The 22,449-nt window shown below is 48.0% G+C and overlaps 3 protein-coding genes across 3 annotated transcripts in view; 2 read left to right on the top strand and 1 right to left on the bottom strand.

The window, feature by feature from the left end:
- The window catches only part of FADS6 (fatty acid desaturase 6), a 1,183,177-nt gene that overhangs the window by 694,537 nt on the left and 466,191 nt on the right, over positions 1 to 22,449 (top strand). The gene's annotated exons all lie outside the window — the stretch shown is intronic.
- Positions 1 to 22,449, top strand: part of HID1 (HID1 domain containing) — a 994,098-nt gene that overhangs the window by 757,268 nt on the left and 214,381 nt on the right. The gene's annotated exons all lie outside the window — the stretch shown is intronic.
- LOC126001201 (CMRF35-like molecule 1) lies at positions 14,024 to 21,173 on the bottom strand. The gene is made up of 6 exons (XM_049768413.1): positions 21,107 to 21,173; positions 19,001 to 19,330; positions 17,887 to 18,067; positions 16,535 to 16,644; positions 14,670 to 14,692; positions 14,024 to 14,191 (listed from the first exon to the last, which is right to left on the bottom strand). The coding sequence occupies exons 1-6, from the start codon at positions 21,171 to 21,173 to the stop codon at positions 14,024 to 14,026; spliced, it is 879 nt and encodes a 292-aa protein (XP_049624370.1).

Genomic DNA, 22,449 nt, shown 5'->3' with positions numbered 1-22,449 from the left:
TCCCTATGTTCATTGAAGCACTATTCACAATAGTTAAAATCTGAAAACAACCCAGAACAGATGATGGTGGTCCATCTACACAATGGGATACTATGCAGCTGTTAGGATAAATGAAGTCATGACATTTGCTTATACACAGTAGGGAGATTATTATACTGAGTGAATGAGTCAGACAGACATAGATTATTGGCACACATTTGTGATATTAAAAAAGATAGTGTGGTAATAATAGTTTAAAGACAAGTAGGGTACCAGGGCCTGGGAGGACTGGTTCAGGTAGGATGCTTACAACAAAGAGAGTGGAAAGTACAGTAAGAGTAGAGAAAGGACCACTGAACAATGAGGACTGAAAATGATTACTCTGGACAAGAATTGGGATGTTGAAAGGAAGTAAAGTGATATGCAAGATACCCCTACAGTAATAATATCGCAAATTACAGTGCCCTAAAGGGGAAAAAAAGAAGAGGAAGAAGAAAAGAAGAGGACAGGGGGTGCCAGGGAAAGTGGCGCTAGAGGTAAGGTGTCTGCCTTGCAGAGGGCTAGCATAGGACTGACCGTGGTTCGATCCCCCCGCGTCCCTTATGGTCCCCCCAAGCCAGGGGCATTTCTGAGCCCATAGCCAGGAGTAACTCCTGAGCATCAAATGGTGTTGGCCCAAAAACCAAAAAAGAAAAAAGAAAAAAAGAAAAGAAAAGAAGAGGAAAAAGAAAGAAAAGAAGAAAGAGGAGAAGGAAGAGAAGGAAAAGAGGAGGAGGAGGAGAGAGAGGAGCAGGAGGAGAGAAGAAGAGAAGAAGAAGAGGAGAAAGAAGAGAGAGAAGGATAGGGGGAGAAAGAGAAGGATTAGGGGAGGAGGAAGAAGGAGCAGTGAGAAGGGGAAGGAGAAGGAGGAGAAGAAAAAGGAGGAAGAGAAGAAGAGGAGGAGGAAAAGAGGAGGAAGAGGAGAAGAATAAGATGGAGGAGGAGGAGAAAGAGAAGGAGGAGGAGGAAGAAGAAGAAGAAGAAGAAGAAGAAGAAGAAGAAGAAGAAGAGGAGGAGGAGGAGGAGGAGAAGGAGAAAGAGAAGGAGACGGAGAAGGAGAAAGAGAAGGAGAAGGAGAAGGAGAAGGAGAAAGAGAAGGAGAAGGAGAAGGAGAAGGAGGAGGAGAAGGAGGAGGAGAAGGAGGAGGAGGAGGAGGAGAAGGAGAAGGAGAAGGAAGGAAGAAAAGAGGAGGAGCTAGCTCTAGCCGCATGGGGTTTGGGGAGACCCCATGTGGAAGGTCTTCTCCCTAACTTGGGTGCACTGGGAGGGTTTAGATATGCCCCCAGCCTTCCCCTCTTCTGCCCCCGGCCTCTGGGCCTTCTGGGTGGCAGCCAGGTGGCCAGACAAAGTGGGTGCTGGGGGGTCCCTCCTGGGATGGGGTCCCAAGCTTTCCCTGCCCTTCCCCAGCTCTAGGTTGGGAAGGGCACAGGGGTAGGGTGGGCAGATCCTGGCTTCCAGCTCTCTCTCTCTCTCTCTCTCTCTCTCTCATCTCTCTCTCTCTCTCTCTCTCTCTCTCTCTCTCTCTCTCTCTCTCTCTCGATCCTCTCTTGAGCTGGAGGCTAGCTCTAGCCGGCATGGGGTTTGGGGAGACCCCATGTGAAGGCTTCTCCCTAACTTGGGTGCACTGGGAGCCTTGATAGGCCCCCAGCCATCCCCTCATTCTGCCCCCGGCCTCCAGGCCTTCTGGGGTGGCAGTCCAGGCGGCCAGAAATGGTTGGTCCTAACTTGGGGTGTGCTGAGATTTGCTCGTTGCGCTAAGTTTGTCCACTGGCAATTTCTGACCACTCTGCATGTATTAAGAGATTTCTTATCTTTATGTTATGTTTTGCATATCCAGAATGTCCATTTTGTATTCTGCTTTTTCACACACCGCTAGAAAGCTCATTTTTACTCATTAACTCTCTCACCCCCCCCAAAATATCACTAACCCACATTACTCTTTTTAACTTCAGTACTGCACAATCCTAATCACAGACCAAAGCCGTGCATTGTGTGTGACAACCCCAAACTGTTTCAAAAGACATAGAATGGACACGTATTTCTTTAAAAATATTTTGGTTTTTTCTCTGACAGCTATAAATCTTACTAAATATTCTCTTATACAGTGATGATTCTAACCACTTTTATCTTTTCTTTATGAGCTGTTCAACAAGGAATTTTGGTAAAAAGTCCCCCCAGTTTAATGCTTAGTTAATTGAACCATGTCATGGGGATTGTTGGACTTGTTCTTATGGCTCCTCATATGCACCAATAACGCCATGTGGCATTGCTCCTTTTTGCATAGGCACATTAAAATGGGAAACTACTATACATACAAATAAGATCCTATCTAATAGAGATTGAACACACAAATCTTGTAGGCAAAGGGACCTTACACCCTGAACATTGACATAATGACCTGGCCCAGGCCTCAGAAGAAAGGGCATTTTTCCGTTCACCCCTGAACCAGGGAAGCCATCCACGAAACATCCAAGTTTGTAACATCACCATGTGAAGCAATGACCTCTACCACAGAAGACCCCTACCACCGGCTCAGACATGCGACCTGCTCAAAAGAGACTTCCATTAACACTGAGAAGACTTAACAACAACGATCTGCTTTACAGGACAGGACAGGGCTCCCTGCATAGCCCTTTAATGGTGAAGGGAAATGAGAGGATGCTCGACATCCTGACTTCATGTAGGATATGCAGATTCCAGGATCTTTAATACAAAAACATGAATACAACAACAGAGAACGTGTGAAAAGTGTGTTGGCAGGCCCGGAGAGATAGCACAGCGGTGTTTGCCTTGCAAGCAGCTGATCCAGGACCAAAGGTGGTTGGTTCGAATCCCGGTGTTCCTTATGGTCCCCCGTGCCTGCCAGGAGCTATTTCTGAGCAGACAGCCAGGAGTAACCCTTGAGCACCGCCGGGTGTGGCCCAAAAACCAAAAAAAAAAAAAAAAAAAAAAAAGAAAAGAAAAAGAAAAGTGTGTTGGCACTACAGACAATGTCTTGGATTGGACGATCTAGCTTGCCTGGAGCCTAGAGTTGGTATTATGCCAGGAAACTTCAGGGTAGGGTCTCTTTGTATTTAGGCCAAGATTATTCTTTTCCATGCCCCTCATATTTTGGTGGGCCTATGCAAACAACAATTGTCACTCTAACACCATTTTTACTGTGCTCCTTTGACTCTAATTCTTAAAAAACACTTAAAATTTGAGGTTAACTTAAGCTAATATGCATGTACATGGAAATGTAAAAAATACTATGCCTCTAATGTTTAAGGAGTTATGTAAGTTTTATGGCTTTAGATTGCCTTGTGTGCTGTTAAGAAATATTATAATGTGTTACAATCTGGGGACTTGAGGGACAAAGTAATTGTACATGGATTCTGTTTTATTTATCTTAATGTTCTTTGGCTGAAAGTTCAAAGTTAAGATATCAGCAAGGGGACTTCTCCTGAGAATTATGTTATGGGTGATTGTCCTTCCACTGTAACTTTACCTTGTCCTCTTTCTTTGCATCTTTGTTCCCATAATTAAAAATGAAAAAATTTTAAAAAAAGAAATAAATGTGGTTTTTACCTTGAGAAATAAAAAAAAGAAGAGGAGAAGAAGGAGGAGGAGAATAAGGTCTGCCATAGAGGCAGTCAGGGAGATACTAGGGTAATGTAGAAGGGAAACTGGGGACCTTGGTGGTGAGAATTGAGCGCTGGTAACAGGAAGGGTGTTGGACATTGTATGACTGAAACTAAATCAGGAACCACTTTGTATCTTATTTTCATGGTGATTCATTTAAAAATATTTAATAAGAAAAATAGGAGACTTGGGCCGGAACGATGACGCAGCGGTAGGGCATTTGCCTTGCATGTGGCTGACCAAGGACGGACGACAGTTTGATCCCTTAGTGTCCCATATGATCCCCCAAGCCAGGAATGATTTCTGAGCACATAGCCAGAAGTAACCCCTCAGAGTCACAGGGTGTGGCCCAAAAATAAAAAGAAAAAAGAAAAATAGACAAAAAGGAGGTTTCACAGAAAATGTGCCATCAAGTCTCTTCTACTGATGGGATCATGGGCACATGGCATTGCTCCTGAATCTCCCCCACTTTCAGTCCACTCAAACTTTCTCTGCTGATAATAAACAGCATCTCACCTTCCTGCCAGGCCCCTGGTGCCTCTTGCCCACCCGCCCTCAAAAGAAGGGGTCAGTATCTTGCCATCTTGACTTTTCCTGGTCTAGGCCACAATGGCCCCTCTCCTTGGTTTGTGGCTATCTAAGAGACACTCCCAAGTTCTAACTCCTGCACCCTCTGAACATGACATGTGGGAAAGCGTCTTTGTAGAAATGGACCTGGAACTTGGGTTAAGTTCATGGTGCTAAGCCTGCCAGGCCCTCGAAGACGCTCATGTACTCCTGAGGATGAGGGAGGGAATCTCAGAGGGCTGAAAGAATTCAGGGGCCAGAGCACAGTGAGGGGACACTACCAAAGCAGATATGCCTGAATTTCCCAGAAATAGGAAGAGACGTGGCACCTCCCCAAGGTCTCCAGAGGAAGTAGTTAATTCCTCACTTTGGTCTTCTGGTCTCTAGAACTTTGAGAGAATATGTGTGTGGTTTTCAGTCTCCATATTTGAGAGCAAATTTGCTACTGAGAAACTCAAAGTAGCAGACACACTCTCCCCTTAATTGTGAGAGTCCCGGGGATGCCAAGTAAAGAAGAACTGATTTTCCTTTTTCGTCTGGAGACTCAGGATTCTTTTCCTTTCCAGGCCTCCAGGTCCCCAGTGCAACAACCTCATCCAACACCTCATCCAAGCACTTCCTCCAACAATTCTGCATCCCTGGGCTCAGAGACCCAAACATGTTGACTTAGCTGATGTCCCAGTAAATATATTTCTGGCTCCTCCATTTTTTAAAAAATACGGAACGCTTCACGAAGTGGCTCCTCCATTTTGTGCTCCGCAAACCAATTGCTCCACTAAGCCATCAAACCTGATTTACACCAAAGTGATAGCAAAGTGGGGAGGGCATTTACCTTGCACATAACTGACCCAATTTTGATCCCCAGCATCCCATATGGTGCCCGAGCCTGCCAGGAGTAATTTCTGAACGCAGAGCCAGGACTAACCCCTGAATACCACTGCTGTGCCCAAAATCAAAACAAAATACCTGATTCACAAACGAAGTCTCTCAGAATCTCAACTCCTCATCTATCAAGGTGGATAAAGAGGTTGGGGGATATACAGGGTTAAGGTACTACCTGGAATCCCCTTACCCGATTTGATCCCTGACAACCCTAATGGTTCCCTGCGCCTCATTATGAAGGAAATCTGAGCACCGAGCCAGAAATGAGCCTTGAGTACTGTTGGGTGTGGCTTAACTCCCCCTAGAAAGAATTTATAAGGAATTGTGGATACCCAGGGACTGACTTTAACACGGGGGGGGGGGGGTCATTGGGCCATGGGAAGGGACATATGTCCCTTATCCAGCTGCTTCCATAGATGGCAGATCCCAGCACCAGCACCTTTTCCTGTCCCTCCCAAATGATTGTCTCTGCAGAGCAGCCTCGACTCGTAACCCTCTTCATCCTGGACATGCTCTCTGATCAGGAAGACAGGGCAAGGGAGACTTGGGAAATGGATTCCCCTGGGGTGTATGTATTGCTGGAGACTCCCTCGTGCTCTAAGACCTGCTTGCTTCTTTTGAGGGCTGTTTGTGACCTCCCCTAAAGCTGGTAGTGGATGTGTTCAGACAAACTGTAGGTGCTGTGGACTCAAGTGCCCTCTTCTCTTGGCCTGTTTTGGAAGTTTGGTTTTGGGTTCAGGCCCAGAAGTACCTAGGAATTCCCCACTTGCTCATTGCTCAGAATTGGTGATAGGCTTATGAACTCCTGGAAGTGTTTTCAGGGGACCATTCAGTGCTGAGATTGAATCAGGGTTCCTGCATGCAAAACATGTGTTCAGCCCACTCCCCAACTTCCTCTTTTGATGCCAAAATAATGTAGGTCATGGAGGTTTCTGAGTTATTTGTCTCAGGACACCAGGTGGGGTAGCAGATAGACACCAAATAATGGTTAGAGACACATACTCATACTGTCTTAACACAGACATCCACATGCCTCAGACCACAGACATATATCTTATACCACAGATATATGTATACATATATCACAGCATAGACACACAGATACTGTTCAGACTTATGCACACATACCTCCTTCTAAGACATGCACTTCCTCATACCACAGACACACACTTTATATGACAGAAAACTCATATGTGTCAAACACACATACAAAAACACCTCACACTCAAAGACAGCAACTTGCACCCACCTCTATCCTCATAAAACATGGTGTCTATCTCACACACCCTAAATTGCTTCTCAGATGGTCACACTTCGCCACAGAATACCACATCCTGACACCACACACAACATACACCTCACACCATAAGAAAAGCATACAGGGGCCAAAGGGATAGCACATGGCGTAGGTCACTTGCCCTGCTTATGGATAACTAGCTAGGTTCCATGCCAGCATCCCATATGGTACCCCCAAGCACCACAAGGAGTGACTCTTGAATTCAGAGCCAGGAATCAACACTGAGTATTGTTTTGTGTGACCCAAAAACAAAATCAGACAAAGGAATAAAACAAAAAGAAGAAAAACACACAACTCACATCATACCATGCATATATCTCTAATAATACCATACAAGTGTCTCGATAACGCTACACACATGCATGCCTCACACCACATGTGGACCTGAAATTGTATACTAAATATAATTTTGTGTCACATGTATCTTCATGGTACAAGGGCAAGCTTCATAGATCATATCCCTACATATACCTTGTACCATGAACACACACTATACCATACCACAAAGACAAATGCCTCAGAAACTTTCCTCAGACATAAACACCTCAGACTCTCTCAGATACTTCCGACTTAGACACTCTTCTCAGACTAGTTCTCCTTAAAGAATCTCTTCAAACATGTCCTCCTCTATCAGTCTCCTTAGACTCATTCCCCTCAGACTTTCCTCAAACAAGTTCCCCTCAGACACTGTGCTCAGACCCATCCCTCATCAAACACTCTCTTAGACATGCCCCTTCAGAAGCTCCTTTGACTTGTCCCCCACAGATAGTCTCCTCAAACATTCTCCTCAGACACACTCCTCAGTCATGTCCCCTCATATTTTCCTCATATATACCCCTGCAGATATTCTCCTTAGAGATGTCTCCCTCAAATACTCTCCTCAGACATTTCCCTCTCAGACATTCTCCTCAGACACATCCCCCTCAGATACTCTCCTCTGATAGGACTCCCTCAAAAGTCTCATATTTGTCTCCCTCAGATCCCTTTCAATGTGACCCCCTCAGAAACTCTCCTCAAACATGTCCCCCTAAGATATTCTTTTCTGACACATTGTTCTCAGACACTCTCCTCAAATATGTCCCCTTCAAGAACTCTCCTCAGACACATTCCCCTCTCACACTTTCTTCAGAAATGTTCACCTCATGGGCCGGAGAGATCACACAGCAGTAGGGTGTTTGCTTGCATGTGGCAGACCCAGGATGGACTTGAGTTTGATTCCCTGCATCCCATATGGTCCCCTGAATCTGCCAAGAGCAATTTCTGAGCCCAGAGCCATGAGTAACCCCTGAGCACCGATGGGTATGGTCCAAAAAAAAAAAGGGGGGGGGAGAAAGAAATGTTCCCCTCAGACACTTTTCTCAGATACTTGACCCTCTGACATTCTCCTCAGACACGTACGTTACCCTGAAATACTCTCCTCAGACATGTCCCCTTCAAAAATATCTTCAGATTCGTGTATATCCCCCTCAGGCATACCTACCTCAAACATTTTCAGCCACATTCCCCTCAGACTTTCAGACCTGTCCCATTCACTCTTCAGGCATGTCTCCCTCAGACACATCTTGCTCATTCACTTCAAGTCTCTCATCTTCTCACAGCAAAAGTTCACACACTCCACCAATACCCACATCAGACCTTGTTACACACTTGCCTGATATCTTCCCAGATATGTAGCCCTCAGTAAATTCCCACTTCATTCACCAACTTGTCAAACTAGCCCCCCCCCCATTTGATCCCTTAGATCCTGCATGCTGGGCTGCAGCCACCTTGCTGGTGTTCTGTTGGATCAAGGAGGTGAGGGAAGGCCCCACAGGTGGAAGTACCTCAAAGCAGAGGAGTTCAACAAAGGCGGGTGGAGTGCAGGGGGGCTTCTGGGAAATTGTTTGAGGGGTGATATGAGACTAGAAGCGCCCTAGACATGAACCTGAGCAGTTGCATGGAAATGACCCTGTTTTTTAGAAGCTTCAAGTGCTTTCAGTGAGAGTAGGGGAACCCCAGGAGATAGGGAAGCAGGAGGAGAATGTGGAGGGCACATGGTTGTTCTTGGGCATGGGTTCCACTAAGGCCACACCTCTTGCCAACAGCCCTGTCCCTGAGACTCCCTTGATCTCCAAAAGTTCAGGTGATCACAACCTCAGTTTACCTTCGACACTGAGTTGGATGTAGGTTCTGGAATCCCGGCCTTGGCATTTTCCCTCCCTCCTGTCAAACAACCCACTTCCCAGGCCAGTAGCCTTTGTCTGAAATTCTCTGTAGGTCCCTATGGGCACAGGATAGGCTGGTAGAGCTTCCTATAAAGCTGATGCCCACAGTAGCCTGAAGGAGCTTGGCAAGAATTTGTCCTGGGAACTGCACTAGCAGAGACGTCTCCACATGTGTCTTTGCCCACCAGGACAGTCTGTGGGAACAGAGAAAGAATGTGGGATGAGGGTCATAGAGATGGTGACAAATATGGGGTTCAGAGAGAGAATGAAAAGTGCTCCCCTCTTAGCCTACACCCTACAGGCCTGGGCTTGTCACACATGAGGTGGTGGGTGCATGTTCTGAGGCCTAATGTCTCACTCATTACATGTGCATAAGCACAAGGCATGACTACCCACACTACACGCTCTGACCGTGTGTTGACATGAACACAAATCATGCACTAACACAAGTGTACACATGTACCACAACGTGGCACCAAAGTACAAATATATTCACATGTTCCACAACAGAGCAACTAGACAAGTATGCATTCCCCCCCACATGATGCACTAACTACATGTGTCACATACATGCTTTATACACCATATCCACTGCACATCCATGATCCATCAACATACTCAGTAAACATGTACATATGACAGCATATAGCACAGGAGTTCATAAGCACACAACAATGAACATTCTCACACTCACCCAGACTCACACTCATATACTCACACTCTCACGCATGGAACTTAGAACAAGACAATGCTCAAACTTGAGATTCACAGTGCAGACCAGAAGCCTGAGGGACCCCACATGGGCAGATGTTGCCTATCAGGACCCCATGAAAACAAGGCAACCAGTGTACACACAGGACGACAGCCCAGAATCCAGCTCTGGGGCGTTTACTTGCCCAAGCCCCTAAATTGCCTCTATTTCTGACCTGGGCACTATGAGAGCCTAAAGAGATGTGAGCAGCTTAGGGGAGGTCAGGCCTTGTTTCGGGGACAGTTGCAAAAGGGAACTTTGTCCCCAGTCTTGAGTTTCGCTTTCCCAGGCTTTTTGCAGAGGCTGCTGGTCTTGAATCGCTCAGTGCCTATACATTTCCCCAGAAAGCCACCACCTTCCTCTTTCTGGGTGATGTCGGAGTGAGAAGTGGGTGGAGGAAACAAGAGCAAAATGGAGCAAGAGAGTGAGTGAGAGCAGAGGACCGGAAGGTGTGGGGGCTTTGTCCATGCTGCTGGCTATGCCCACCCAGGCCTGGGGAGGAGATGCGTCCCCCTCATGCTTCTCGTCCTGCCTTTCACATGAGTCAGGCCTGGCCAGGGACCAGGGAACTCCAGAAGTCCTGCTGAGAATCGCCCAAGTTTTCCAGAAGCCCACTTTCCTGAGCTGAATTTTCACCAGTCTACAGGGCTGGGGCCTGTCCCTAGAGCAGTGACCCCAGAAAAGATGAGGCACAAGAGTGCAGGGGAATTCATCAGGGCAGAGCTCCTGACTCCTAGCTGGTGGCCCCAAAAGACAGTAAGGCTTCAGATTAGGTGTGGAGAAGTGGGGACATGAGAGACCAGCATCTGCTCCTCCTGCCTCAGCCCAGGGGAAGGTGGAATCTTGGATTGGGGGAAATGGTACAGATAAGAAAGTGGGGAGCAGGAGAAGGCAAAAGGGGCTGAGTGCCTGGGAATGGCTGAGGCGAGTTCTGATTGGCTCCAAGGGGCAGAGAAGCCCAGGCCCAGGAGAGTCCATTCGATAAGCTCAGAATTCTGGTCCTTGGGGCCTGAGTGGTGGCGCAAAGGCAGAGCGTTTGCCCTGCACTCGGCTAACCTACACAGTTTGATCCCCCAGCATCCCATATGGTCCCCCAATCCAGGAGGGATTTCTGAGCACATAGCCAGGAGGAACCCCTGAGCATCACTGGGTGTGTCCCCCCCCAAAAAAAAGAAGCAGGTGGACTGAACTGTCTCCAAGACATTGTCCTGACCCGGAAGCACTCAGGGCTCAGTCCTTGACCTTCTCCCCACTCCACTGAATCCCCATCAATATTCTCTGCATTTGTGGCTTTAAACCCAGAGAGATGGCACAGTGGGGAGAGTGCTTGCCTTGCATTCAGTCAATCCAGATTTAATCTCTGGCATCCCTGAGCCCTGTCAGGAGGAAGCCCTGAAGCAGAGCCAGGCTGACCACTGTTGGGTGTTACCCAAAAGCAAAAGAACAATAACTCTATTTCTAGCAGAAAACTCCCAATTTTAATATTATTCTAGTATTTCTTCTTTATCAAGAAAAACAATTATTTTTTACTTTATTCATTAATGTACTTTTCTAACACTTTTAGTTTGCTTTTTTTTTTTGGGGGGGTTTTTGGGCCACACCCGTTAGATGCTCAGGGGTTACTCCTGGCTACGTGCTCAGAAATTGCCCCTGGCTTGGGGGGACCATATGGGACACCGGGGGATCGAACCGTGGTCCTTTCCTTGGCTAGCGCTTGCAAGGCAGACACCCTACCTCTAGCGCCACCTCGCCGGCCCCACTTTTTGTTATTCTATTGGTATATTTTTAATTATTTTTTCATTTTAGACACAGTGATTTAGAGATTTGCTCATAATGCAGTTATTTCTGGCAATAACATTACAACACCAATCCCACCACCAGTGTAATGTTTCCTCCACCCTTCTCACCAGTTTCCCAACCTCCCCATGTCTACCACTTAGCAGTTATGAATAACTTATCTAATACTGCTTCATAAAACTAAATCATATTAAAATTATTGAAAAATTTTTATTGAATAATAGATCATATGAGATGATATCCAAAGACAATAGAGATGAGGACTAGAAAGACTAGTCCATGGTAGGAAGCTTATCACAAAGAGCAAAGAGTACAGCTAGAGTAGAAAAGAGTCTACTATGAAAGGGACATGCATGGCACCCCTTCATTAATAGAGAGAAAGAGAAGGCACCCCCAGAAGCTGGTGGGAAAGGGTGGGAGAAGAGGGCATCAGAGAGGGTGAGAAGGAAACTGTTGACATTGGTGGCGGGAAGTGGGCACTGGTGAAGGTTGTTGTACATTGTATGACTGTAAGTCAATCATGAACAACTTTATCTGTGGGAAAAAAACTGTAGTATGAACAACACTGTAACCATGTGTCTAAATAAATTGTTTTAAAAATTAAAATTTTTTCCATTGAAAATTTTGTTGAAACTCATATCTAGCAATGGAAGCTTTTTGCATCATTGTCTGAAGGCTTACTAAGCTGTTTCTTGCTAGTCAAGGATTCTATTGTTGGTTCTGTTTGTTAAGCTTATGTGGCTTCTATAATAATTTGACATCTAATTTGGTGTGTTCCTACTGAGAAGTCAGTATTAAGATAATGGTTTTTTTTTTGTGCAACTACATAAGTGGCCAAAAATTCATAATTTTGAGGATCTGTGGAGATGGACTGATGAGTTTGTGTGATAATCATAGTTCATAAATAGGGCTGCCAGTACTTCTGGGGAGGTCCATATATGGGGGGGACATGATGGGGAGGAGGTGGTCTTCCCTGACTCCAGATTATTCCTGGGACTGTCAGCCACAAAACCAGCATACATGGAGATTTTGGTAACTAGGAGTCTCTGCAGAGATGAATGGAAGGAAGAAAGGAAAGAAGAGGTAGAAATGTCAGAACTGCTTGTAGGACATTGGCTTTGCAGGAAAATGACCCAGGACCAGACACTCATATTTCATATGGTCCCCTGAGCACTACCAACGTAACTTTTGGGTAAAGAGGCGAAGTAGTCCCTGAATACTGTTGGCTGTGGCTCAGAAACAATAAAATGAAGGAAAAGAATCAAAGAAAAATACCACTTATCAAAGCATATTGTAATAGATAAAGCTGAATTCAAAAGTAAATTCTTGTTAAGTTACCATGTGACCCAAAAAGGTACAAATAGGGGGGCCCTGGAGACAGACGGTAAGCTTTGGAGTCAGACGGGGTCCGTAGGGACAGATAGGGGTCCTGAGGTTGATGCGAGGCCCAGAGATAGAAGGATTCATGGAGATTTCCTAGGGACTCTGGAGAAAATTGAGAGACCTTGGAGATTGACCGTAGACCCTAAAGACAGATGGGGGCTCTGGAGAAAGATGGGAACACTGTACAAAACGGGGACCCTAAACAAAGATAAAGTCCTAGAGTAGTGCCTGGTGAGGTAGACAGCTGTGAGTGAACTACAATGTTGGTTGGGGTTCCAGGGCCATGGGGCCCACTTGGTCTTAGGCAGGAAGACCATAGAGGTGGATTGTCCTGACCCCTGGCCCTGTGGCCCCTCCCGTTGCCCAGCTCTTCCCATGCAGGCTTTCTAGAAGCAAAAAGGCCTGATCCCTTCCCTCAGACCCTGGACATGGTCATCCCACATTTCCAATTTCCTTTGGGGTCCCCAAGTTGAGCAGGAGGCTCCTATTCTCCTCCTGAACCCCAGGGCTTTCCCTCACCCATATCCTTGTCTGTAGTTTCTGCCTCACAGTTTGCTTAGAAAAGGAGAGCTGAGGACTGATTTCTCTTCCAGGTCAGCCTCAGAGACAACACTGAGGGCCATTGGGGAGCATGTGACCAGATACAGGGTTCATTGGGCTCAGAGGGGATTGATCTATCTGAACCAGGCCAGTGAGGCTAAAACCCAGAGTCTGTCCTGGTGTGTACCCCAGGTGCCCTCACACAGGTGATGGGTCCCAAACCACACCCAGGAGAAGAGAGGAGAGTGACAGTGGGAAGCACCTCATTTTCTGTCCCTTAGCTACATCTGTTTCCAGATCCTGGTCTTTGTAGCTGTGTGAGACATGCTATTTTGGTCACTGGGTGCACTGACCTCAAACAAGCCCCAGGAAACTGACTGAGGATCAGTTCTCCCCCAGTTACTAAGTACTGGTATCCCCCTTATCAGTGGTCAGTCCCAATATCCAAACACAAAGATCTCAGGTGGCCAGTAGCTCAGTAGTGCACTGGCTGTGCATGTGGGAGGCCTGAGTTTGATCCCAGCACTAAAGGACACAGAGATGATGGGACTCATTCTCTGTATGTTTCTCTATCTCTCTCTGTCTCTGTTTTTGTCTCTGTCTCTCTCTATCTGGTTTTCAGGCCATACCTAGTGATGTTCAGGGAATCACACCTGGCAAGCTGCAGGGTATCTATGGGATGCTGGGGATCGAACCCAGGTCAGCCGTGTACAAGGCAAGCACCCTCCCTGATGTGCTATTGCTCCAACCATGGGTCTTTCTCCAGCCAACATACCACACCAGGAAGAAAACAAACTGGCATCACTGCCATTATTTTCATCATTATTGAGGCCTTGGGGGCCAGAGCACCTTCCTAAGTGAAGGACGAGGAGCAGAGATGGAGAGCAGATGTCTCTCTTGAAGTCCCATGAGCCTTTTGAACCCAGAGTAGAGGTCACACTGGAGGTGCAGGCTGGGGAGGGCTCAGAACCCAGCCTTGGGCTTCTTGATGCTGCTGTACTTGTTAGACACTTCAAAATTCCTGCTGGCACTAAGGGACTTCCGGGGGACCGTGTTGGCATAAATGGGCTCTGGTTCACAAGGACGTGAAGGCAGATTCCCGTAGTAGGACATCTCCTCCTCCTGGTCATCCTGGGAAAAAATGGGCAGTGTTGAGGGGCTTCTGCATAGTACCCAGAGCCCCCGTGCCCCTGTGCTCTGCCAGGCACCCTGAGCACGCCTATGTCCCCAGGTCCCCAGGTTATAATGGGTTCCAGCCCCTACTGGGTTAAGAACCACATAAGAACTGCAATGGACTGTCTGGATGTCTGGGCTGAGCTCTGAGGTAGAGACATTTCTGAATGGCCAATAACTTCCTTGGCCAGTGCCAAGGAAGGGGTGTTAGGGGTTTCCACCATCCATGACTGCTGTCTGGACTACCCCCTCTCTCCTCCCTCACCTGCCTTTCTCAGTCCCTCTGCTTCTGACCCTTTCCAGACCCCTTTCCTCCTCCTTCCCAGGATATGAGCTCATGACTCCAATGCTCTGTGTCTTGGGGCTCCAGACACTGAGAAATGGGGGGCTGTTAAAAAGGCAGGTAGTGTCTTAGGTGTGACCTCACGACTCTTACCGGCTTTGGTGAGGCCTCCAGAGCTGAAAGACAACAAAGAAGCATTAGAGATTCCATCCCAGATGGAGAGAGAGGGTACAGGGGTTGGAGCAGTTGCCTGGCAGGTGGAAATCTGTAACTTCACCCTGGATTTAGGTGTAGCTACCTGAGACCCGCCCATTTCTGGGAGGAGTCTTGGAAACCAGATATTACGTGTAACCTTACCTGCAAGAACCCTCCCATTCTGGGGAGTGGTCTTGAAAGGTTATATAAGGCCTTTGACCCAGGGGATTAGGGGCTTTTGCCCTCGCGCGCTTCTGGTCTTTAGCCAGCAAGGAGGTCAAAGGGAAGATGGCTGAAAGGAGTTAAGAGGCAGGGCTAGCTAAGAATGGCTGTGCTTGAAAGGTTATGATATAGGCCACACATGTGGTGGATAGGGATGAATAAAGCTGATGCTTCCTGATGCCTGTCTCTGGATGAGTCTGATTCCGCCGTTCACCTAAACCTGGGACCCGCCAGCTGAATGGGGGTTTCGGAGCCACGTGGCCTGGGATGGCAGAGAAAAATCTCTCCATCCATCCACCTCCATCCAGCAACCATCGTTAATTATTTAACGCAACAACTGGCGCCTGAACAGGGACCTGAAACCTAAAGCCAAAAAAACAGCGAATATGGTAAAATTTCTGCTCTTCTGTTTCATTTTGGCTCTTTTCAAATGAAGTCAGCCCAAAGTGTTTGGCCACGTAAAGCCATGTCAGGGTCAATTTCTTGCACTGGGTTCCCCAAACACTGCTGGGTTGGCTCTAGTGAGTGTACGTGTGAACGCAAAAGCAAATGTATATGCCTATTAGGTGTGTGTACATGTCCGTACAAGTGTGCCTCAAGTGTGCATAGATGAGTTTTTCTGTGTGTGCATCTGAGCCACCTATATATAAACTCCTGTGTGAACATGTGTGAGGAATTGTGCATGTACACTCACCTGTATATGTGCTTGTGTGTCCCATGCACTTCCTATGTGTGCACCTGTTATGTTATGGTACTTCTTCATGAGTGTACATCCATACATGTGCCACCCATGTGCATAGACATGTGCGAAGTACTGTGGTCATGTGTATGATCATGTATTTGCATGTGTCTATGTCCACGTGTGTGCTTGCCAGATGACTCTGCACATAGATAGTGGCCATGTCCTTGGTTTACTGAGCACTGCATGTTGAGCTGCAAAACCATGCCTGTGTTCTTACAGCAGCACATTCACGGGCTGTGCACAGAATCATGTGAACTGTATGACTGAAAGTGATATAGCTCAGGGGTCCTCAAACTTTTTAAACAAGGGGCCAGTTCACTGTCCCTCAGACCATTGGAGGGTCTGACTATAGTAAAAACAAAACTTATGAACGAATTCTTAGGCACACTGCACATATCTTATTTTGCAATGAAGAAACAAAACAGATACAAATACAATATGTGGCCCGCGGGCCATAGTTGGAGGACCACTGATATAGCTCTTTCTTCCTTTCTTTAAAAAAAAAAAAAGAAAGAGATATAGCCCACACATGTTCATGTGAGCTCATGTCTCTATGTGTATGCACACACACGTGTGTTTGCATGAGTTCTGGGCCCAGACCAGCTTGGTCCCTCCGAAGCATCAGAACTGAGGGTGCTGTGAGTGGTGTCTCTCTGGGTCACCCTAGAACTGCCCAGAAACCAGAGCGGAAATTGGGTGAGGAGAGAGAAGGGCCCCAGTGAGTGGCATGTCCTTGGCCAACCACGGTTTCACTTCCTCCAGCTCTGCCCACACAGCTGACTCCTTGGGAGTCACTGATCAAAGGGTCCCAGACTATGATGCCTTCAAACTTGCACACTCCCCTCCTTCCATCTCTCACCTGTCATACGTCTTCCCTTCCGTTTCCTCCAAATAAGCAGGGCGGCCACCAGCAAGGGAAGCGACAAAATGGCAGGGATGATGTAGAGGAGAAGGGGGATGGGGAAGCTCCTGGAAATAAAAGTGGACCCCCATGACCTGAGACCCCACCCTAGACTGTAGATACCTGCCAGCGCAGGCATGACCTCACCACTGTCACCTCCCAGCCTCTGTTTCCCCCTGGAATCCCCACACCTGAGTAAACCCAAAGATGATTTCAACATAACAGGAAAGTAGGGGACAGGAGAGGAGATGGGGGGAGAGGTGATGGGAGGGGAGGAGAGGAGAAGGGAGGGGAGAAGAGGAAAGGATCGGAGAGGAGGGGAGGGGAAGGGAAAAGAGGGAAGAGGAGGGAAGTGGAGGAGAAGGGAGAAGAAGGGAGAAGAGGGGAGTGGAGGAGAAGGGAGAGGAAGGGAGAAGAGGAAAGAGGGAGAGGCGAAAGGAGGGGAGGAGAGGAAAGGAGAGGAGAAGGGAAGGTAGGGGAGAAGAGGGAAGTGGAAGAGAAGGGGAGAGAAAGAGGGGAGGGGAGGAGAACAAGGGAGGGGAGGAAAGGAGAGGGGAGGAGAGGAGAGAGGAGAAAAGGAGAAGGGGGGGAGAGGAGAAGAGAGATGGGGAGGAGAGAGGAGGGGAAGCAAAAACAGGGGAGGAGAGGAGAGGGGAGGAGAGGAGAAGGGAGGAGAGGAGAAGAGAGATGGGGGGGAGAGAGGAGGGGAAGCAAAGACAGGGGAGGAGAGGAGAGGGGAGGAGAGGAGAGAGGAGAAAAGGAGAAGGGAGGAGAGGAGAAGAGAGATGGGGAGGAGAGAGGAGGGGAAGCAAAGACAGGGGAGGAGAGGAGAGGGGAGGGGAGGGGATGGGAGTGGAAGGGAAAAGAGGGGAGGGGAGGGAGTAGAGGGAAGGACAAGGGAGGAGAGGAAAGGAGAGGAGGGAAGGATAGGGAAGGGAGGATAAGGGAGGGGATGATAGGGGGAGGATAGAAGAGGAGGGGAGAAAAGAGGAGGGGCGGGGAGTGGAGGGGAGTACAAGGAAATGGAGGAGAGGAGAGGAGGGGAAGACAGAGGAGGAGGGGAGAGGAAGGGAAAGGAAGAGAGGGGGATAGGCCAAGCAGGTTGGAGATGGGCCTAACTCAGGCCAGAGGGATCCACCATATCACTATTACCCATGCTTTGTTTCACGGGAACTGGGGCTGGAGAGAAATGGGAGGCCCTAATCTGGGCCTTCAGAGGATTCAGAGGCAGCTCTTGCCAGTTCTGGGATGTCCCATGGAGCAGTGGGCAGAGGGACTTGAGCAGAGATCTGGGCATTAGAGCTGCTTACGTGGAGCTGGAGAAGAGACCGGTCATATTGGAGGAGTGCCTGGTCTCTTCTGGGGGACTGATGTTGTGGGTGCCCTCGTGGTCGTGGTGGGGTGGTCGTCGTGGTGGGGGGGGTGGTGGTTGTCGTGGTCGTGGTGGTGGTCGTAGTCGTTGTGGTGGTCGTGGTGTCGTGGTGGTTGGTGCTGGACAGACACAGGATCAGGCACTCCAAGACCCAGAGGGTGGGGGGGCTCAGGCCAGAGCAACCAGAACCCTGGGCTTTTCCCCCTCCTGCTGCTCAGCCACCCCAATGCCATCTCCCCAGATTCCACATTCCCAAGAGGGAGCAATGGGAAGCCCAGGGCTGCCCCATTATGGGAGAGTCTGAATGGGGGGGGGGGCACCAGGCTGGACAAAGCCTACTTCAAAGATGCAATCAACTGCTGGCAGGGGATCCTCATGCAGAGTTGAAGCACAGGCACCCCAAAGGGCCCCATACTCCCCTCCTTTACCCATACCCAGCCCAGGCTGGGGCTCTGCTGCCCTCACAGGAATCTGCGTCCTGTGAGCGGGAACAGTGCAACCAGGCAGAAGCCAAGATCTGATGGGTCCTTCAGGGAAGCCCAGGAGGGCAGAGCCTCCTCCAACTCAGATCTACACTGCCCCCCAACTCTGCTGCCCTTTCCTTGAGCCCATGCCCAGTGGGATTTTAGGAGGTGATCATCGATGCCTAGAAGGGCAGGAACATAGCCTAGCCAAGAGGGCTCTGGAATACCATGTTCATCAAGGGCACCCTGTCCATAGAGGGGGGTCCTGTTCATGAACAAGGGTCCCTGTCCATGGAGTTGTCCTAAACATTATCCCTGAACCCACCGGAAGCTCTACATGGCGTCTGGGATCTGGCCCAGCCCTGATCTGTGCAGAGAAGAGCGATGAGTCCAGAAAGGTTGGTCCCCACCTCAGGCCTGGGGAGCCCCAGAGCATCAGAGAGAGATACTCTCAGTGCTCATATAGCCAGGAGACTCACACTTCAGCCCCCAGCATAATCCCCTTACAATGGTAGTTACAGGCTTTGACAGGATCCTGGGAGCAGCCCCAAGCAAGACCAGAGACACAAGACATACACAGTTGCTTACCTGGGACCACGGACACTTTCACCTGGACTCCCAGATCAGTTCCAGATCTTGCAATCCCGCACCAGTACGTGTCTATGTCATCGAAACTGAGCCTCTCCATGGTCACGGTGAACCTGCGCCGACTGTGGCTGTCCCTGATGGTCACGCGGTCCTCCTGCACTGCCTGCTCTGTTCCAGTGGTTTGTGCCAAGATCCTGCAGGAACGCCAGCCCTCTCCTCGACACCACCACTTCCAGTACGACTCATACCCATCGTCATAGTAACAGGTCACATTCAAGGACCCTCCAACGTAGCCTCTTACACTTCCTGGTCCCTGGATGGCAGCTGAGCCTGGAAACAGAGGCACATGTCTGTCCCCTTCCAGCTGAGGGCAGCACCACTGCCCTGACACAGGAATTCACTCCCACCCTGTCCTCCTAGGGAGAGACTCAGAGCCAGGGACCCTCCCCTCCACTGCCCCCCTTCTGCCCTTTCCAACCCCCTAGAACCCCACACTAGACTCAGAGACTGACACTGAGCAGGAACAGCACCTCCTCTTCCAGCCCCCCAGACCCTCCCCAGCTGGATGCTTCAGCCTGTCCCTTAGCAACCCCTTGGGCAGGGCAGATCTGATGAAATCTGGTCCCCCATAGTCCTGGGGGACTGTGGGATGAAGGATGGGTGACAGGTGAGGATGAGGCAGTTGAGATGACAGATTTTTGCTTGAGCGACAGCAGACTAGTGCTATATATACATGCTTTGGTAGTGAGGAGGTCCACATTGGTGATTCCTCCTGGGTTAATAACACCCCTGTGCTTATTAGGGTTCCCCGATCATTTCCCCCAGAACCTCTTTGATTCCTATCAATAGCAGGTGAGGAAGTTTCCACTGATCTGTTGATCCCTCCAACATTCACCAATGCTGCAGATTTTCTAGAAGCAGGTAAGAGTGAAGATGCCGGCCAAAGAGATAGTATGGAGGTAGGCATTTGCCTTGCATGCAGAAAGACAGTGGTTCAAATCCTGGCATTCCATATGGTCCCCTGAGCCTGCCAGGAGCGATTTCTGAGTATAGAGCCAGAGCCGCCCGGTGTGACCAAATAAATAAAATAAATAATAAATAAATAGTGAAGATGCAGGGGCTGGAGTGATAGCACAGCATTAGGGTGTTTGCCTTGCACACAACCGACCCAGGAAAAACCCTTGAGCGCCATTGGGTGTGGCCCAAACACACACACACACACACACACACACACACACACACACACACGATGCGTCTTCTATAAGTTTTCTCACTCCTTGACTTGTTTAAAGATTCAAGGCCTAGAGAAAGGCTTCTTTCCTCTCTAAAAATCTCTACTGGCTGCATGAAGGTCTGAGGCCCTGTATGACTGGGACCCTACTAGGGACACCACCCAGGCATGAGGTTCTCATTGGATTAATGTGAAATCATCTGTAGGGCTGGAGATTGAAGAGCTGAGAGTGTTCATTGCATGTAACTTATCCACTGTCATATCTTTGCCCTTTTACAGAGTATTATTAGCTATTTGAAAATATAAATGATTTATAATGAACATTTATAATCTATCACAATTATACATATTTATTACTTGATTGTATTTGACCAATTCAGATGAATTATCTATTTTCTTACCTCCTCTCTCTTTCTTGATTAAAGCAGTTTTGGTATTGCTATTTTTTTAGAATTGAAATAATTAACCTTTTGCACATTTAAATTAATTCCTTCTTTTTACTTGAGATTACTTTTCCATTTAGACTCTGATAATTTTTTATTTTTTTATGATGATATAGGAAGTATCTTTATGGCTAAGAATTTGCTCTGGAGCCAGAGAGATAACACAGTGGTAGGGCATTTGCCTCACCTGTGGACTACCTGGGACGGATGAGGGTTCAATCCCCAGCATCCCATATGGTTGCCCAAGCATACCAGGAGTGTGTTTTCTGAGTGCAGAGCCAGGAGTAACCCCTGAGCATGACCAGGTGGATGTGGTCCAAAAACAAAAACAAAAAGAATCTGCTCTTTTGGCCAGAACAATAGTGCTTTGGACTGAGTCGTTGCCTTATGTATAGTCAACCTGGATTCAATCTCCGGCACCCTACATGGTACCTTGATCCACACCAAGGGTGATCTCAGAGCACAGATCCAGGAAAAAGTTCTGAGCATCTCCAGACATGGCCAGAAAACAATCCCAAAAAGTGTTCCTTATTTCCACTTTAAAATTGAAATATCTAAAAAAAAAAAAAAGTAAAAATAAAAATAAAATTGAAATATCTTTCTCATATCATAAATTTTTCTCTTTTAAAATGCCTTTGGAGGTACTGGGATACAGATCAAGAAGAGAACACCTGCTTTGGGGATGAGGTTATGTCACACTTATCGGCACTCAGGAGTTACTCCGGGCTCTGCACTCAGAAATTGCTCCTGGCAGGCTCAGGGACCAAATGGTATGCCAAGAACCAAACCCGAGTCCACCCTGAGTCAGCAGCGTGCAAGGCAAATGCCCTACTGCTGTACTATCACTCTGGCTCTGCCTTGCATTTTTGAGTCCCTGAATTCTACTTCCAGTATCACTAACAATAAATCAAAGTATTTTAGCAGCCAAATAGATAGTACAGTGGGTGGGGTGCTTGCCTTGCATGAACCAATTCACATTGGATCCCATATGGTCCCCAGAAACACCACAAGGAATGATTCCTGAGTGCAGAGCTAGGAGTGACCCTTGAGCATCATCTAGTATGGTCCAAAAACAAAAGCAAAAATATTTTAAATAAAGCTACAGTTTGGTGCTTTTCAGGATGTTCACCCTCCCCCCAACTTCCTGTTTCCCTAACCTCTTCTTTCCAGATGTTAATCCCACCTGGATGATCAGATCTGCCCACACCTGGGATGGGGTAGGCTGTTTTAAATAAAGAAAAAAAAAAAAAAGTCTGGTTAGTGGAAGCCAAGAAAGAAGCAGCAAGAGCAGAGAGCAAGGGACAGCAGAAAGCTTAGCAGAGGATGTGAAGAAAAACATGGCAGAGAAAGGCCATGGAGTAAAAGAAAGCAAACTCCAATGAACTTTAACTGATTGCTTGTGAATTATTTCTCCATCATCACCCTGCTTCTTCAGATCTGTCGGCCTAAGGGTATAGGAACACGGTGCCTGGGGTGGCCTCAACCAACTCATGGACTTTATGCTTTATATATTTGATTTTGGGGTCACACCCAGCAGCACTCAGGGGTTATTCCTGGCTCTACACTCAGAAATCGCTCCTGGCAGGCTCAGGGGACCATATGGGATGCCAGGATTTGAACCACCATCCTTCTGCATGCAAGACAAATGCCCTACCTCCATGCTATCTCCCAGCCCTATATATTTTATATTTTGAATCAACAGTTCACATTTTGGGTCACCATCTACTCTGATTTTAAGATCTTCGATAACTTCAGAATAACCAGGCGCCAGACGG

Source organism: Suncus etruscus, chromosome 1, assembly GCF_024139225.1.
Source record: "Suncus etruscus isolate mSunEtr1 chromosome 1, mSunEtr1.pri.cur, whole genome shotgun sequence".
NCBI classification, from domain to species: Eukaryota; Metazoa; Chordata; class Mammalia; order Eulipotyphla; family Soricidae; genus Suncus; species Suncus etruscus.
The sequence above is the reverse complement of the archived record's forward strand: the minus strand, read 5'-3'. Positions and strand labels throughout refer to the sequence as shown.

Bases quoted from the DNA above. Each gene is read 5' to 3' on its own strand.
- LOC126001201 (XM_049768413.1), bottom strand. From the start codon at position 21,173: ATGTCTGGAGATGCTCAGAACTTTTTCCTGGATCTGTGCTCTGAGATC. The intron at 19,331-21,106 runs GTACCATGTAGG...CTCTGTTTCCAG, and splicing joins CACCCTTGGTGTGGATCAAG to GCTCAGCTGCCATCCAGGGA. The intron at 14,192-14,669 runs GTAAGAGTCGTG...ATTTTTTCCCAG, and splicing joins TGGAGGCCTCACCAAAGCCG to GATGACCAGGAGGAGGAGAT.